The following is a 16,794-nucleotide window of genomic DNA, read 5'->3' on the forward strand; positions in this document are numbered from 1 at the left end:
GCAGCTCCTCAACATATGCACATAAACAGTACATGTCTGTTTCTGGAGTAAAACAGCCCCTATAGTGAGCACCAGAAATACTAAAAATGAACCTTGGAATTATTTTTTGGACTTTTATTTGAAATTCAATGCACAACATGTAAAACACATTAACAGAAATTTACATTTTCAATGTTTGTCTCTGCCTCTTTCGTTCTTGTCTGTATTATATAATACAAATACATAAATAAAAATAAACTCATGTCCTGTTCAGAATAAAGTCCACTAATATATGTGAAGAGTACATATGCTTCTACAAAGCATTTAATGTAGGAAGAACACAAAACTTCCATGATGTATATGTAAAATTATATTGTGAATGGAATATTTTTCTTTCTCAGCTGAACAGTTACTGATTTGCCACTATTCTGTCTGTTTTCTTACGTTGTTCTTCCTGATCTTACACTCTTTCCTCTCCTTCTTTTCTTTCATCTCTCCCTCTTTGCACTGACAATCATACACAAATATATTGTTTTCAAGTTGATGGAAAAATGACCTAAATAAGAGAAAATACTAATAAGAATACTAATAAATAAAGTCCTCTCTCTCTTTGTACTGTTAACCAAAAGTCAAATAACCAAACAATGCCTTTTCTATCTAATAAGAGATATAAACTGATGCATTTATCCAAATTATAATACATAATAATAACTAATAGAATATTTGTTTGCAGTGGAAAATGAACTCACACCATTTGATCTTACACTCATATCTGAACTCTTGCCTTCCACCTGACATACCATACTGTTCTTGAAGCTTGGTGAAGCTAAAAAAAAAACTCTGCTAAATCTCCTGTCATTCTTGCTGCTTGTTTCAGAAACAAAACATTGTGGATAAATGCTTCACCTCTGGAGTCTTCGAACCATCTCTTATTTTCATGAAACTGCATCTGCATGATCAGAATCTGTCGATTCCATTCTTACCTTGTAGACACACTCCTGAAGAAAAAAGCAGACACAGAACAGTGCAGTGTGTCATGTTTTTGTGGTACTGGAGGCTTTGTGTGTTATCACTTCAGCTCAGCTGACACCGAAACATAAGGTCAGGTATCAGTGACAAATAATGTTAACCATGATCTGACGTTTATTAATATAGACCAGGGGTGTCAAACTCATTTTAGTTCAGGGGCCAGATTCGACTAAATTTGATCTGCAGTGGGCCTGACCAATAAAATAATAACAGACTAGTATAGAAATAATTTCAACTCCGAACTTTTCTCTATGTTTTAGAGAAAAAAAGTTAATTTACATCATGAAAAGGTTTACATCTTTAACTATCCTTTCAAAAGATGTGAAAAACATGAACAAACTGAAAAAATAAGTGTAATTTTAACAATATTCTGTCTCAGTTTATCATTTCTACATGTACATTATAACTTACAGATCACAGTGGATTTGCAAATAAACAAAACATTTAATATCAGGCAGAATATTGTTAAAATTGTCCTTACTTCTCTTAAGGCATTTCAAGTTATTCACATTTTTTGCAAAATCATACTTTATTTGAGTGTAAATACATGAAAATATTTACATTTACAAAGAGAAAAATTTGGAATTGTGAGTATTTATTGATTATTATGATAGCATTTTACTGGTCCTGCCCACTTGAGCTTAAATTGGTCTGAATGTGGAACCTGAACTAAACGGATTGTTAATATCTTAGTGTAATTTTTGCATTTCACAAATTCATCCCAAGGGCCGGACTAGACCCTTTGGCGGGCCGGATTTGGCCCCCGGACTGCATGTTTGACACCTGTGATATAAACAGAATGAACTCTTTAACCTCTGATGTGTCTGTGGTGAGTGTTCTGAATGTATGATTTATTTTAAATATTCATAAAAATTCAACCGTTTGCTCAATAGGAAAAATTTCCAAACATGTTGATCAAATAGACCTTGGTCTTTCCATAGACATCTGAGCATGCTCAGTGCATCCCCCGCCGCCTGTGTAATGGGGGGGGCAAAACACAGATCAGTGAGTGAGAGTGACGTACTATAAAAATAGATGGTTTTGGCTTTTTTTGTTTTCCTTGTGGTTTTTCATCTTTACTGTTGTTTACAGTGTTGTAGTGATTTTTCTTTTTGTAATTTTTTTTTTTTTTTTTTTTTTTACTGAGTTTTGACCGTGTAACTACTTTTTGGAGTTCAATTAAGTGCCAAAAAGCACCTGGACTGATTTAGAAAAAACAAAAACTACTGGGCCAAACTTCAAATACTTGTTCTTGTTCAGTGTGTTCCAGTTCACAGTTCATGTTCAACATCCTAAATCTCGTACTGATGTACATTCTGAGTGCCTTATTTAGTCAAAACCTGTCAAACTTCAATTCCTCACTTTGTCTTTTTCTTTAATTCCACCGTTTTGACCCTAAAAGACACAGCAAAGTACAACCACTGAAGACAAGGAACACAAGTCCATACTCACAGCAGCTTTTATGACACTGAAACAGAAGACAATTCACAGCAGCATGTTTACCTGGAATCATGGCTCAGGGGTTAAAGGGTTAAGTAAAATGTGATCACATCAATAAATATACCACATGCACATTATACTGTCTTTATAGCTTTATTTTTATCGTAAAATAGAAAGAAAACTACATATTTTCAGTGAATGACGTGTAATTTTCTACTGTTGCACTGCGTAACCGAACAGTCCCGTTCAACATCCAAATAACTTTCACTTGTACTGACTCGAACCAGTATCAGAGACCATATTTGTCCTGTGTTGGCTTCTCTGCACTGGCTCCCTGTAAAAACTAGGACAGACTTTAAAATACTCCTCCTCACTTCCAAAGTCCTTTATGGCCAGGCACCTACTGATCTGAAAGAGCTTTTAGTTCCATACAATCCATCTAGACCGCTACGCTCTCAACATGTAGGCTTACTGGTGGTTCATAGAATCTCCAAAAGTACGACAGGAGCTAGAGCCTTCAGCTATCAAGCTCCTCTATTGTTGAACCAGCTCCCTGCCTCGGTCCGGGAGGCAGACACCCTGTCTTTAAAAGTGGGCTTTAAACATTCCTTTTGGATGAAGTTTACAGTTAGGGCGGCTCAGGCTTAGTTCTGCTGCTACAGGCTTAGACTGGGAGACTCATCATGATACACTGACCTCCTCTCTGCTCCTCCTCTTCTCTGACCTCCTCTCTCCTCCTCTATTCACACCCCAGCAAACACATGTTACCGACTTGACTTCTTCCCCGGAGTCTCTGTATTTTATGTCCTGACAGGTTTTTCCTGGATCATCTCTGGACCTGCTGCTGTGGTCCTTCTCTCCTGCCTTCATCCTCATCACTCATTTATCCACATAGTTGTGATAGTGTTTATTATATAGTTCCATAGATGGTGGAGGTTTCTATTATTGGTACTAACAGTTGCAGTAGTAGTATATCCACTGTTAGTACTTTTACTTGTAGTAGTAGTAGTATTAACAGTTATGGACATTAGTTCTAGTTATTTGTAATTATACTAACACCAGCTGTTCTACTTTTTAACAGTTCCAGTTCAGTTTGTTGTGCATCTATGTGTCTCCCCCCTCCCCCAGTCTCTCTCTCTTTCTCTTCCTTTAACCCTCTCTCTTTAACCTCAACTGGTCAAGGCAGATGACCATCCTCCAGGAGTCAGGGTCTGCTCCAGGTCTCTGCCTGTTAAAAGGATGTTTTTCCTCTACACTAACACCAGCTGTTTGCTCCTGGAGGATTCTGTTAGTGTCTGTGAATTGGCTTAAGAGTCTGGTTTCAACTAGTTCTAAAAGGAAAGTGTCATTAGACAACTTTTGTTATGATTTAGCGCTATATAAATAAAAATTTGATTGAACATTGAAATTCAGACATTTTCAAGGATTTCAAGAACCCATACCATCCCTGCATTTTGTGCAAAATATTAAATGTATTAAAATTAAAAAGGTGAGTAGAATGTCATGAATATGATAAAAACTAATAATTCCAAATAAAAAGAAGCTAAAATTAAATGTTTGAAAACCAGAAAGTATTTCAAGTAAAAGTACTTCATAGTTTTTGTGCCAATAGTATATGAAGTACTAATACCAAATATACTAGATTCATGAGGTGCTTATTGGAAAAACTTATTTTATTCAGCATTGAATTTAGTCTTTTATACTATTTCACATGAGAACACTTTGGTAGCCTGGAGGGGATTTAGGAGTATGATTACTCCAAAAGTACACAGTAAAAGTAGTTCATAGTGTTTGTTGTGCTGATAGTAAATGAAGTAATAATACCAAAAATACCAGATTGGAGGAAAACAATTTCATTTCATGATAAAAAAATGCCTTAAAACCATTTTATCCAACTTACTTTAATGTAATTATCAGATAAATAGTGCACATGAAAAACACTAGGGCAGGGGTATTCGATTAAAAATCACTGAGGTCCAGTTATTAAAATTTCCTGCAAGTAAAATGCCCAAACCGAAGTCCAACTTGTGTCTTTGTGCCTTCCCCTATGTCCACATTTTCAAAGGGTTTCAACAATACTTATTGTCAATTTTCATTGCAGGGAATGTTTATCAGACTGCAGAGCTAGATCTTTTACCACAAGTAAAAGTAGTCCCAGGAAAATACACTGAAGGCCTTTATTTCAGATTAAAGAAAACACAAACCTCAGTACAAAATAAATAAAGTGTAAACAGAGGTGAATAAGCTCTTTGCCTCAAAACAGGCTAATAACAGATAGGTAAGGTCTTCTACTGACTTCCACGTTTGTTGAATAGCGACAGAATTCCTTCCACACCTCCACCTGTTGTTTCAGCCCTGTAACACCCACTCATACTTGGGCATGGGCCGTGGTACATGCTTGTGAATGTAACATCTGCAGGAAAGGTGTGAATGTATTCAAATACTGTACAGACTTGGGTACACAGTGTGAAATCGCCCTAAAAACAACAGTTTCCCGCATCAACTTTCCTTGTTTTGGAGTGAGACATGCTGTCATCACTGTCTCTTCCTCTCTGTTCTGGTGTGTGTGCCACGCAGAGTAAACAAACGATTTGATTGGCTCATCTGAGTGAAGCTGTTGTCGTATTAACTGGAGTAGCAGCACCTGCTGTCTATAGCCGCCACAGTCGGAAAAAATACTTAATGAAAATGATCTATTCTCATGAATTTATCAGAGATTGGTCAAAGGTTCGGCCCGAGGTCTTCCATTTGGTGATGCCTGCACTAGGGGCTGGCTGGACCATGCAGAGGAGAATCAGGGCTGGCTTGACCACAGCCTAAGTTTGTGACTGAAACAATGTTCCAAATAAAACATATTATCGACGTCACAGAGCTAGCCCTGCGGCTAATGCAGAAGTGTTTACTAAGTGTTTGACTGAGCTACCAACAGCCACTGTAGTAAAATACAATGTTCAAAGCAAATGTTTGAACAAAATGAGCATTCTACACCTGTCTAGAAGGAAGACGGCCAACTCCAGATTTGTTTTCTTTCCTTTTAACTCCCTTAGTTCTCTCCATCGGTTCTAAGCAATGCAGAGGTTTACTGGTGTTTTAGCCAGCTTTCTGCCAGTCCAGCTCCAGTTCCAGTGTCCACCATTACAACAAAATAAATCCCAGAAATCCCTTTCTTTAGGAAAAAGGACAGATTTTACTCCTCACTCGTTCAGCTTACTTCTCACAGCTAAACTCTGCCAGTCTGTGTGGTGTTGTCATAGTGATGTAAGTCTGCCATAAATCAGTCCAGTCTTGTCCGACCCGACCAGGGAAGCTGGAAACAGCATTTGGATATAACCTATTTTGGTGCTGATAATCTCATTATAAATTGCAGACTACAGTCTACTATATAAAAATGAGACTTTTTCAAGATCACATAGAACGTGTGCACAGGACCTTTAAAGATGTTCAACCAAGTCTTCTTACTTTTGACACTACAGATTCAGTCTTTTACTGCTGGGGTTTTCTGCTCTGGGTTGGCCCTTGGTTGATGCTCCTCAGCAGATCCCCTCTGCCTCAAAGAATCAGTGGAAGTTACTTCATTCTCCTCCTTCAGCGGTGTTCTGGTTGATGGCGTTCTGGTCCAGCAAAAACACAGTAGAATTACAAGCACTTTACTGTAATGTTATTTGTACAGTATTTCTGTTGCGAAATAAAACTGAGCAGCCGTTACTATGGAAACAACAGCTGAATATTCAGTATGAAATCATGAAATGTGGACTGCACCTGAATTTGATTTTGCAAAGTTTCACAGATGAAATATTAAACCATAAATCCTGTACAATTCTATTATAAATATATTATAAAGACTTACTTGTGAGTGTCTTTGAGTTCCATTCCCACTTCCTCATCTTCATTCTCCTCATGGTCACTGTGAGAAAGACTGAAAGATGAAGAAAAGTCCAAGTTCAGCATGTGTCAGTGATGTATCTGTGTGTGGTGTTAAACATCTGTCTCAGTGAATCACCCAAGTTAATAATTATAAAAAGTGGACACTGAGTTGAAACATGAAAAGTACCATTTCATATGTTTTTTGAACAAAGATGTGATGACGACAGCAACAGCACCAGCACAGACCAGAACCACAGGCACTCTGATCCTGGTCAAACCTGTGAGAAAAAAAGGAAAACAAACCTTTAACATTTATAAAGTAACAACATAACAGAAGAGTTAGTGGTCTGAGTCCATGTGGACTGAACTTACTGTCATCACTGTCACTGGGTGAACGTTCCTCATCAAAACCTGGGGAAAAAAAACAAACCATGAAAAGAAACTAATCACCAGACTATAAGTGTGTGTCTTTGAAAACATTTCTTACCAGGAATGGTTGTAAACACCTCTGTCTCAGAACCAAAGGCCAGTCGGACTGAACATCTAACTCTAGTACTGGTTCTGTGCAGACCTGACAGTACAGCTGTAGTGTTGACCGTCACTGTACCGTTAGTGTTGGGGACTCTGACGGTACTGGTGTGTGAAAAGTTTTGTCCCTGGACACTCAGAGTGACAGTGGGAGCAGGTTGACCAGTGGCTGAACAGGACACAATGAACTCTGCAGTAGAGGACGATTTACTGACATGTAGAACAGGTTCATTCAGCTCTGCAAGGAAAACACATGAACATACATGAATGGGTTAAAGAGCAGGAATTTCCACTGGTATCAAGAAACACACATTCAATGATGCAGGAAGGTTTTTACCATAGATCTCGAGGCAGGTTTTGTAGGTTTTGCAGATGATAGCCCTCTGGTGTTGGATGTTAAACAGACAGTTATAACATCCTTCATCCTGCTGCTTCACATTCTTGATAATTATGGTGCTGTTCTGCAGTCCAGCATCTTTAAACTCCACCTTGTCTCTGAACACTGGATTGACTGTTTGGTTAAAGTACTTGTCACTGATGGCCAGATTAATCTGAGGTGAAATCTTCTGCCATGTGACTCGTACAACATCTTCAGATTTCATGAGATGACAGTTGAGGAAGGCTTCACCTCCTACCTTCACTGAAGTATTCCGAACCTGAGCATTTACACCTGAATGAAGGAAAACACAAATAAATATGTAATGTTTTGAGCAAATACAGTTTGGGAATAAATTAAATGACTCTCACAAAGTAGTGATAAGTAAAGACATCTCATAAATGAGTCTCTCAGAGCCATAAGTGTTTACTTATGTGGAAATATGAGGAAGAATAAAAAAAAAGAAAAAAAATCAGAGAAAAGACATATGACATGTTTGCTTTTACAGGTTTAACCCATAAAGACCCAAACATCCACCAGTGACCAAAACCATCTACTGATCTAAATGGTTTAATACCTGTTGATCCACTAATCCTATCAACACATGCAAATAATTGGTGTAAAATGCAGTTTGTCATCTTTCATGGTCATCAGATATGACCCATTTGGACGTTCAGAGGCTCCGTAGTGAAAATGGAAACCTGCGTGAAGTTGGCCCCCCACCCAACGAAAATCTCTGGATAAATATTCTCATTCGCTTGTGCTTCGTTAGTGCTGGTTTGTGCAGTTAAAAATTTTGTTTGTGTTATTATAGTTATTGAGTTATTAACAATTCTTTTATAGGTCATTCAGAGATCAGGCAGCCCCCCCACTTGCTCCAAAATTAACCAAAATACTGGCGTTTGTTTGTGCTTCGTTAGTGCTGGTTTGTGCAATTAAAATTGTCGTTTGTGCTATTATGGTTTTATAGATTTATTTTCAGCCGATGACGTCACACAGCCCCCCCACTTCCTCTAAATTGAGTGGAAATGTTTGTGTTTGTTTGTGCTAGTTAGTGCTGTTTAAAAATTTTGTTTGCGCTGTTATGGTTTTATAGATATTACATTTATTTTCAGCCGATGACGTTGTGCACCCCCCCCGCTACAAATTCACCCGAAATGGTCTTTAATGTATTTTTACAGGAGCTACATTTGCACTGGATTCCACATTGCTTTTACTGTGTTAATCACAGCTGTCATGATGGTCTTACGTGATCATAACCTGTTGATGCCTCTTCCTTGTTTACCTGGTAGAGTTGTCCTGTCAACAATGTTTGAAATTTCAATAAAAAAGCAATGCAAAGTAAGTGTTTTGTTCAGTAGTTTTGTTCCCAATTTATGTAAATGGAGCATCATGAGACTTGACAATTTTACCACTAGTGGGGGGTGGACAGGTTTGAACCTGAAGTACACCTGTGGAAAAAAAGTTAGTGGTGTAGGAATTTCACATCTAATATTGCATGTTTTTCCAAGTTTTAGCTTCTCAGCATAGGATTTACAACCCTCTGCAAAATCTGATTTCTGGCCAATCAGCTGAAAAGAAATCTTCTAATATCTATAAAACTATAATAGCAGAAATGAAAATTTTAACTGCACAAACCAGCACTAACGAAGCACAAACAAATGAGAATATTTATCCAGAGATTTTCATTGGGTGGGGGGCCAACTTCACACAGGTAAAATACAAACACCGTCATCTTCTACAACACTGATTCACCAGTAAAACCAGCATAGTCATAGTCACGTTATTGCTCTTTAGAAATCAGTGAGTCAGTGTAGGATGTCTTCTGTAGAATTATGTGTTTATGTGGTAAGTTACTCAATCTTCATTGTATTAACTGTACTGATATAAGGCATATTTAAAATACCAGCAATGACAGTAATAATCACAAAGTAATTCCATAATACATTTATTTAATGCTGCTGAAATATGTAAGTTATTTGAAAGTACATTGATGTCATATTTAAATGTAATAGTATTGTGACATGGGTTAGAGTTGGAAAGGAAGTAAAAACTGTATCACAAAGTGTATGAAAGGTTGCAGTCTTTGCCAGATTTGACCACTAATAACATTGTGACATCCATGATATTTGAACAGGAGAAAGGAACTGCAAGTCTGCAGTTTATAGTCTTTGTTAAATTTAAATGTCAACAGTGTTGAGTCATACATAAGTCATTGACACAATAATAATTCTAATATTTCTAATAATATAATTCTTCATAAAGAATTGCATCATTGGCATGATGACACCAGAACAATTTAGGAACAAAATATCACAACAGGATACAGATTGTTCTGCCAATGGCACTCACTCAGGGTGCAACTTTACAAATTACAAAAAATACAGAAAAAAATAAACAAAAAGTCCAATAAGCATTGCCATACACATATTAAGTCAAAACTAGTACTAACACAACAACCCCGCTGAATTCTTGAGCATAAAAATAACACATTTACAACATAGTACCCACTACCATAATGCACTGTGGCAAACATGCCACAATATTTTTTTGTTGTTTATTTTTTCATTAATATTCCTCAGCCAGTCATTTGCATTTGTGTACCTTCTTTTTATCTACTGTACACACATTATTACTGAATATTCAGCCCATGCCTATTGGAAGTATTTGTTCACACAAACTCAGCTGCTTTTATTTCTATCCTTAGCTTCAGCCTCCATATCAGTGGGAACAGTTCTACCACAGCTGATGATGGAGGAGGGGCTCATTACAGATGCAAGAAAACAAAACTTCCCTGAGTTAATGTCATCCTATCAACACCAAACACAGACTTCAAAACTATCTATTTACTATTAAATAGAGTGAAATGCATTTGTATCTGACCTTTAACGACGGCTCCAAAGCACAGAAGAAGACACACAACTCGTTGATGGGACATGTTTTCAGTGGCTTTAAATCACAATCGCCCGAATAAACAACTTCAGCTAAACCAGGTGGTCAGAACCAAATAGCAGGCACGTGCATACATAGTGCACAAAGGGAGCTTGAGCCCCTGCCCTTTTTGCCTCGAAGAAAAAGTGCCCTTTTAGTTGTAAAAGAAAACAGCTGTATAAAAACGCCACGGTTATCTACCGTACGCACTTCCTAGTTATAGCGCGTCATGGTATTGTCTGTGTGTTGAGTCTGATGCTTGTCTGTCTGCTGTCTCTCACTGAGGGGCGGGGCTTCCCTATGCTGCACGCTCACATGCATGTACGGAGAGAGAGAGAGAGAGAGAGAGAGAGAGAGAGAGAGAGAGGTACAAACTGTGGTCACATCTCCAGTCTATGTGTAACTCCTGCACAGATGAGACAGAACAGTGGATTGACTTCAACCTTTGTGGCCTATCAAGCCCCCCCTAAAATTACTTGAATGTATTGAATCACAGCGGAAACAGGAGGAATCATCCACTCCACTTGATTTTACTGACAATTTACATGTATGTCCAGATATTGAGTTTATTTTGCCTTTGCTGCTGTGAATGTGTCTACAGTAGGAACAGGAAACTCAAACAGCAGTCACAGTAGGACTGTTTTATGTGGAGCCTGGACTATTTTTTTTATTTATTTTTTTATTATTATTATTATTACTATTTAAATGAAAGCTGTGTTAATGTGCACCTTGGGAAAATATCATATTAGCCTTAGCTTACCAGTTTGGAAGTTATGACTCAGTTTTGGGGAGTTGGGAAATTGTTCTAGTTTATTGTGTAGCTCATCTCAGGTCTCAGACTATGTTAGCTATGCTACATCAACAACAAATCATTGAGATCAACATGTTGACTGCAGTCCTGTAGGCATGCAGGCTGAACTACAGACTAAACAGGACTGTTTTTCTAGTATTTATTTCTATATTTTTGTCAATGTTCAATGTTTCACAGTTGAATGTTCATGTGTTACAATCTTTATCTTCAACAATATATAGCCTGATAAGCCAATGTTTTATAGCTTTGTAGAATTGCAGCTGAATCGCGTGTCCTCCAAACCTCAGTATTATGATACATTTTGACAATAATTTGATGACACAAGAGAAACAGCAAGTGCATCACTCACAGCTACACAATATACACAGCTATGTTGTTGTTGTTATCTATGGCTATTTTATTAATTTTACATTAAGCCACATATTGTGTTATTAAGCCCTGAAAAAAATTTGGCGCACTCATACTGCTCTTTTGTGACTTTGAGCCCCTGCCCCTCTATAATCCTGCGCACGTCCTTGGCAAATAGGTTTTAAATGTGGGTCATTGATATGGAAATAATTATGTCAAACGTTATGTCATGAACAAATATAAATATTCAGAATAAATATTGAATTTAAGTGGAGAATTCTCTATAAAGTATGATATGTATATGTGTTGTTTTGATCTTTAAACCTTTATATTTACATCACGTCATGCGTAAGTTTCATCTGTTTCACCGCCTAATGGAACAGTCCAACATGACAGTTTACGGTAGTACTTTCACTGTGAATTCTACATTTTATGACTCTTGTGACGTGATTGATAAATTTGCGACATTTTATGCTTTATTGCAGAGGTCACTACCAGACCGGACCCAGAAGCTGTCCCATATGGAACCCGGACCTACAGCCGGTGGTGGGACACTTCTATGTGAACCGGTGAGGTTGCTTCAGTGCCAGACAGTATCATCTGGAATGTGTCGTGTGGCAGCTTGCCTGATCGAAGCATCTCATACCCTATTAAGAATCCAGAAAACAGGTGGAGTGAGACCAGTGAAGTGACGTAAAAGGAAATGACGATCTATAAAAACTAAGCAAAAGATGTTGATAGTGAAAATAGACCCTTAAATCCTGAATGGACAGACATTTGTGTTCATATTTCCTCTGGGAATATTAAACCAGTGTGTCTCATAAGTGCAGCACCCACAGCACTTATTAATATATTAATAGTGCTGATATGAAGCAATCAATGAAGTTAACCCAGGGGCTGATCTAGGATCAGAGGTTTAGGGGAGCTGAGCACCCAGAGTCCTGCAACTATGCAAAAGAAATTTCACTGTTTTGTGTAGATTAACACAATTTCAGACCTTCATTCCCACATTTGTGAAAGAAAAGCATAGCATTTTCGGGGTAGGGGGAATTCTGTGACTAAACCATCAAATCTGATAAAAGTTTAAATCAAGGGTGTCAAACATGCGGCCCGGGGGCCAAAACTGGCTCGCCAAAGGGTCCAATCTGGCCCGCAGGATGAATTACTGAAATAAAAAAATTACACTGAAGATATCAACGATCAAGGATGTCAAAATAAATTTAGTTCAATTCCATTAAAAGTGGGTCAGACCAGCAAAATACTATCATAATAAACTACAAATAACGAAAACCACATACGTTTCTCTTTTTTTTAGTGTAAAAAAAAAAAGTAAAACTACACAAAAATGTTAACATTTACAGACTAGCTTTTTACAAAAAATGTGAAAAACCTGAACAAACATGAACAACCTGAAGTGTCTTAAGAGATTTAAGAGTAATTGTACCAATATTCTGTCTGTTATTAAATGTTTTGTGTATTTGTAGATCCACTGTGATCTGTATGTTGTAATGAACATGTGAAAATGAGAAGCTGAGGCCAAATAATGGCATAAATTGTTAAAATTACACTTTTTTTCTTAATAAATTTCATTTTGGTCATGGTTTGTTCATGTTTTTCCACATTTTTTTAAGGATAGTTTGTAGATGTAAAAAATTTAATAATGTAATCTTCCTTTTTTCCCTCTAAAACATAGAAATTAGACATACAAATTTTGGAATTGATATTGTTTATGTATTATTATGTTATTATTTTAATGATCCGGCCCACTACAGCTCATATTGGGCTTTATGTGGCCCTTGAACTAACATGAGTTTGACACCCCTGGTTTAAATGCTGAGCCACAGTAAAAGAGGAATGGATTGGAATCATAAAATAAATATATCCTAACGCTAATTTCTGAAGAAGGCCAACTCATTCTGATACAGCAGCTCCTCAACATATGCACATAAACAGTACATGTATGTTTCTGGAGTAAAACAGCCCCTATAGTGAGCACCAGAAATACTAAAAATGAACCTTGGATTTATTTTTTGGACTTTTATTTGAAATTCAATGCACAACATGTAAAACACATTAACAGACATTTACATTTTCAATGTTTGTCTCTGCCTCTTTCGTTCTTGTCTGTATTATATAATACAAATACATAAATAAAAATAAACTTGTGTCCTGTTCAGAATAAAGTCCACTAATATATGTGAAGAGTACATATGCTTCTACAAAGCATTTAATGTAGGAAGAACACAAAACTTCCATGATGTATATAAAAAATTATATTGTGAATGGAATGTTTTTCTTTCTCAGCTGAACAGTTACTGATTTGCCACTATTCTGTCTGTTTTCTTACGTTGTTCTTCCTGATCTTACACTCTTTCCTCTCCTTCTTTTCTTTCATCTCTCCCTCTGTGCACTGACAATCATACACAAATGTTTTATATTAAACTAGATGGGAAAAATGACCTAAATATGAGAAAATACTAATAAGAATACAAACAAATAAAGCCCTCTCTCTCTTTGTACTGTTAACCAAAAGTCAAATAACCAAACAATGCCTTTTCTATCTAACAAGGAATGTAAACTGATACATTTATCCAAGTTATAATACATAATAATAACTAATAGAATATTTGTTTGCAGTGGAAAATGAAGTCACAGCATTTGATCTTACACTCATACCTGAACTCTTGCCTTCCACCTGACATACCATACTGTTGTTTTAGTGAAGCTAAAAAAAACTCTGCTAAATCTCCTGTCATTCTTGCTGCTTGTTTCAGAAACAAAACGTTGTAAATAAATGCTTCACCTCTGGAGTCTTCGAACCATCTCTTATTTTCATGAAACTGCATCTGCATGATCAGAATCTGTCGATTCCATTCTTACCTTCTAGAAACGCTCCTGAAGAAAAAAGCAGACACAGAACAGTGCAGTGTGTCATGTTTTTGTGGTACTGGAGGTTTTATGCGTTATCACTTAAGCTCAGCTGGCATCGAAACATAAGGTCAGGTATCAGTGACAAATAATGTTAACCATGATCTGACGTTTATTAATATAGACCAGGGGTGTCAAACTCATTTTAGTTCAGGGGCCAGATTCGACTAAATTTGATCTGCAGTGGGCCTGACCAGTAAAATAATAACAGACTAGTATAGAAATAATTTCAACTCCGAACTTTTCTCTATGTTTTAGAGAAAAAAAGTTAATTTACATCATGAAAAGGTTTACATCTTTAACTATCCTTTCAAAAGATGTGAAAAACATGAACAAACTGAAAAAATAAGTGTAATTTTAACAATATTCTGTCTCAGTTTATCATTTCTACATGTACATTATAACTTACAGATCACAGTGGATTTGCAAATAAACAAAACATTTAATATCAGGCAGAATATTGTTAAAATTGTCCTTACTTCTCTTAAGGCATTTCAAGTTATTCACATTTTTTGCAAAATCATACTTTATTTGAGTGTAAATACATGAAAATATTTACATTTACAAAGAGAAAAATTTGGAATTGTGAGTATTTATTGATTATTATGATAGCATTTTACTGGTCCTGCCCACTTGAGCTTAAATTGGTCTGAATGTGGAACCTGAACTAAACGGATTGTTAATATCTTAGTGTAATTTTTGCATTTCACAAATTCATCCCAAGGGCCGGACTAGACCCTTTGGCGGGCCGGATTTGGCCCCCGGACTGCATGTTTGACACCTGTGATATAGGCAGAATGAACTCTTTAACCTCTGATGTGTCTGTGGTGAGTGTTCTGAATGTATGATTTATTTTAAATATTCATAAAAATTCAACCGTTTGCTCAATAGGAAAAATTTCCAAACATGTTGATCAAATAGACCTTGGTCTTTCCATAGATATCTGAGCATGCTCAGTGCATCCCCCGCCGCCTGTGTAATGGGGGGGGCAAAACACAGATCAGTGAGTGAGAGTGACGTACTATAAAAATAGATGGTTTTGGCTTTTTTTGTTTTCCTTGTGGTTTTTCATCTTTACTGTTGTTTACAGTGTTGTAGTGATTTTTCTTTTTGTAATTTTTTTTTTTTTTTTTTTTACTGAGTTTTGACCATGTAACTACTTTTTGGAGTTCAATTAAGTGCCAAAAAGCAGCTGGACTGATTTAGAAAAACAAAAACTACTGGGCCAAACTTCAAATACTTGTTCTTGTTCAGTGTGTTCCAGTTCACAGTTCATGTTCAACATCCTAAATCTCGTACTGATGTACATTCAGAGTGCCTTATTTAGTCAAAACCTGTCAAACTTCAATTCCTCACTTTGTCTTTTTCTTTAATTCCACCGTTTTGACCCTAAAAGACACAGCAAAGTACAACCACTGAAGACAAGGAACACAAGTCCATACTCACAGCAGCTTTTATGACACTGAAACAGAAGACAATTCACAGCAGCACGTTTACCTGGAATCATGGCTCAGGGGTTAAAGGGTTAAGTAAAATGTGATCACATCAATAAATATACCACATGCACATTATACTGTCTTTATAGCTTTATTTTTATCGTAAAATAGAAAGAAAACTACATATTTTCAGTGAATGACATGTAATTTTCTACTGTTGCACTGCGTAACCGAACAGTCCCGTTCAACATCCAAACAACTTTCACTTGTACTGACTCGAACCAGTATCAGAGACCATATTTGTCCTGTGTTGGCTTCTCTGCACTGGCTCCCTGTAAAAACTAGGACAGACTTTAAAATACTCCTCCTCACTTCCAAAGCCCTTTATGGCCAGGCACCTACTTATCTGAAAGAGCTTTTAGTTCCATACAATCCATCTAGACCGCTACGCTCTCAACATGTAGGCTTACTGGTGGTTCATAGAATCTCCAAAAGTACGACTGGAGCTAGAGCCTTCAGCTATCAAGCTCCTCTATTGTGGAACCAGCTCCCTGCCTCGGTCCGTATCTTTAAAAGTGGACTTAAAACTCTCCTTTTGGATGAAGCTTACAGTTAGGGCGGCTCAGGCTTAGTTCTGCTGCTACAGGCTTAGACTGGGAGACTCATCATGATACACTGACCTCCTCTCTGCTCCTCCTCTTCTCTGACCTCCTCTCTCCTCCTCTATTCACGCCCCAGCAAATACATGTTACCGACTTGACTTCTTCCCTGGAGTCTCTGTACTTTATGTCCTCACAGGTTTTTCCTGGATCATCTCTGGACCTGCTGCTGTGGTCCTTCTCTCCTGCCTTCATCCTCATCACTCATTTATCCACATAGTTGTGATAGTGTTTATTATATAGTTACACAGATGGTGGAGGTTTCTATTATTGGTACTAACAGTTGCAGTAGTAGTATATCCACTGTTAGTACTTTTACTTGTAGTAGTAGTATTAACAGTTATGGACATTAGTTCTAGTTATTTGTAATTATACTAACACCAGCTGTTCTACTTTTTAACAGTTCCAGTTCAGTTTGTTGTGCATCTGTGTCTCCCCCCTCCCCCAGTCTCTCTCTCTCTCTCT

General features: G+C 37.2%; 2 protein-coding genes across 4 annotated transcripts in view; both read right to left on the minus strand.

The window, feature by feature from the left end:
• Positions 1-16,794, minus strand: part of LOC115435139 (OX-2 membrane glycoprotein-like) — a 56,596-nt gene that overhangs the window by 8,873 nt on the left and 30,929 nt on the right. The gene's annotated exons all lie outside the window — the stretch shown is intronic.
• Positions 870-14,251, minus strand: LOC115435173 (OX-2 membrane glycoprotein-like). Of its 3 annotated transcripts, XM_030157435.1 has the most exons (8): positions 10,100-10,368; positions 7,178-7,510; positions 6,800-7,078; positions 6,685-6,723; positions 6,500-6,590; positions 6,296-6,364; positions 5,908-6,059; positions 870-977 (listed from the first exon to the last, which is right to left on the minus strand). In XM_030157435.1, exons 1-7 carry the CDS (start codon positions 10,152-10,154, stop codon positions 5,924-5,926), a joined length of 1,002 nt encoding a protein of 333 aa, XP_030013295.1. In that variant the 5' UTR covers positions 10,155-10,368; the 3' UTR covers positions 870-977; positions 5,908-5,923. The 3 variants fall into 3 exon arrangements, with proteins under 3 accessions (XP_030013295.1, XP_030013285.1, XP_030013276.1); XM_030157425.1 differs by lacking the exons at positions 870-977; positions 10,100-10,368 and adding an exon at positions 14,187-14,251 and having other exon boundaries at positions 4,334-6,059; XM_030157416.1 differs by lacking the exon at positions 870-977 and having other exon boundaries at positions 4,334-6,059.

Source organism: Sphaeramia orbicularis, chromosome 2, assembly GCF_902148855.1.
Source record: "Sphaeramia orbicularis chromosome 2, fSphaOr1.1, whole genome shotgun sequence".
NCBI classification, from domain to species: Eukaryota; Metazoa; Chordata; class Actinopteri; order Kurtiformes; family Apogonidae; genus Sphaeramia; species Sphaeramia orbicularis.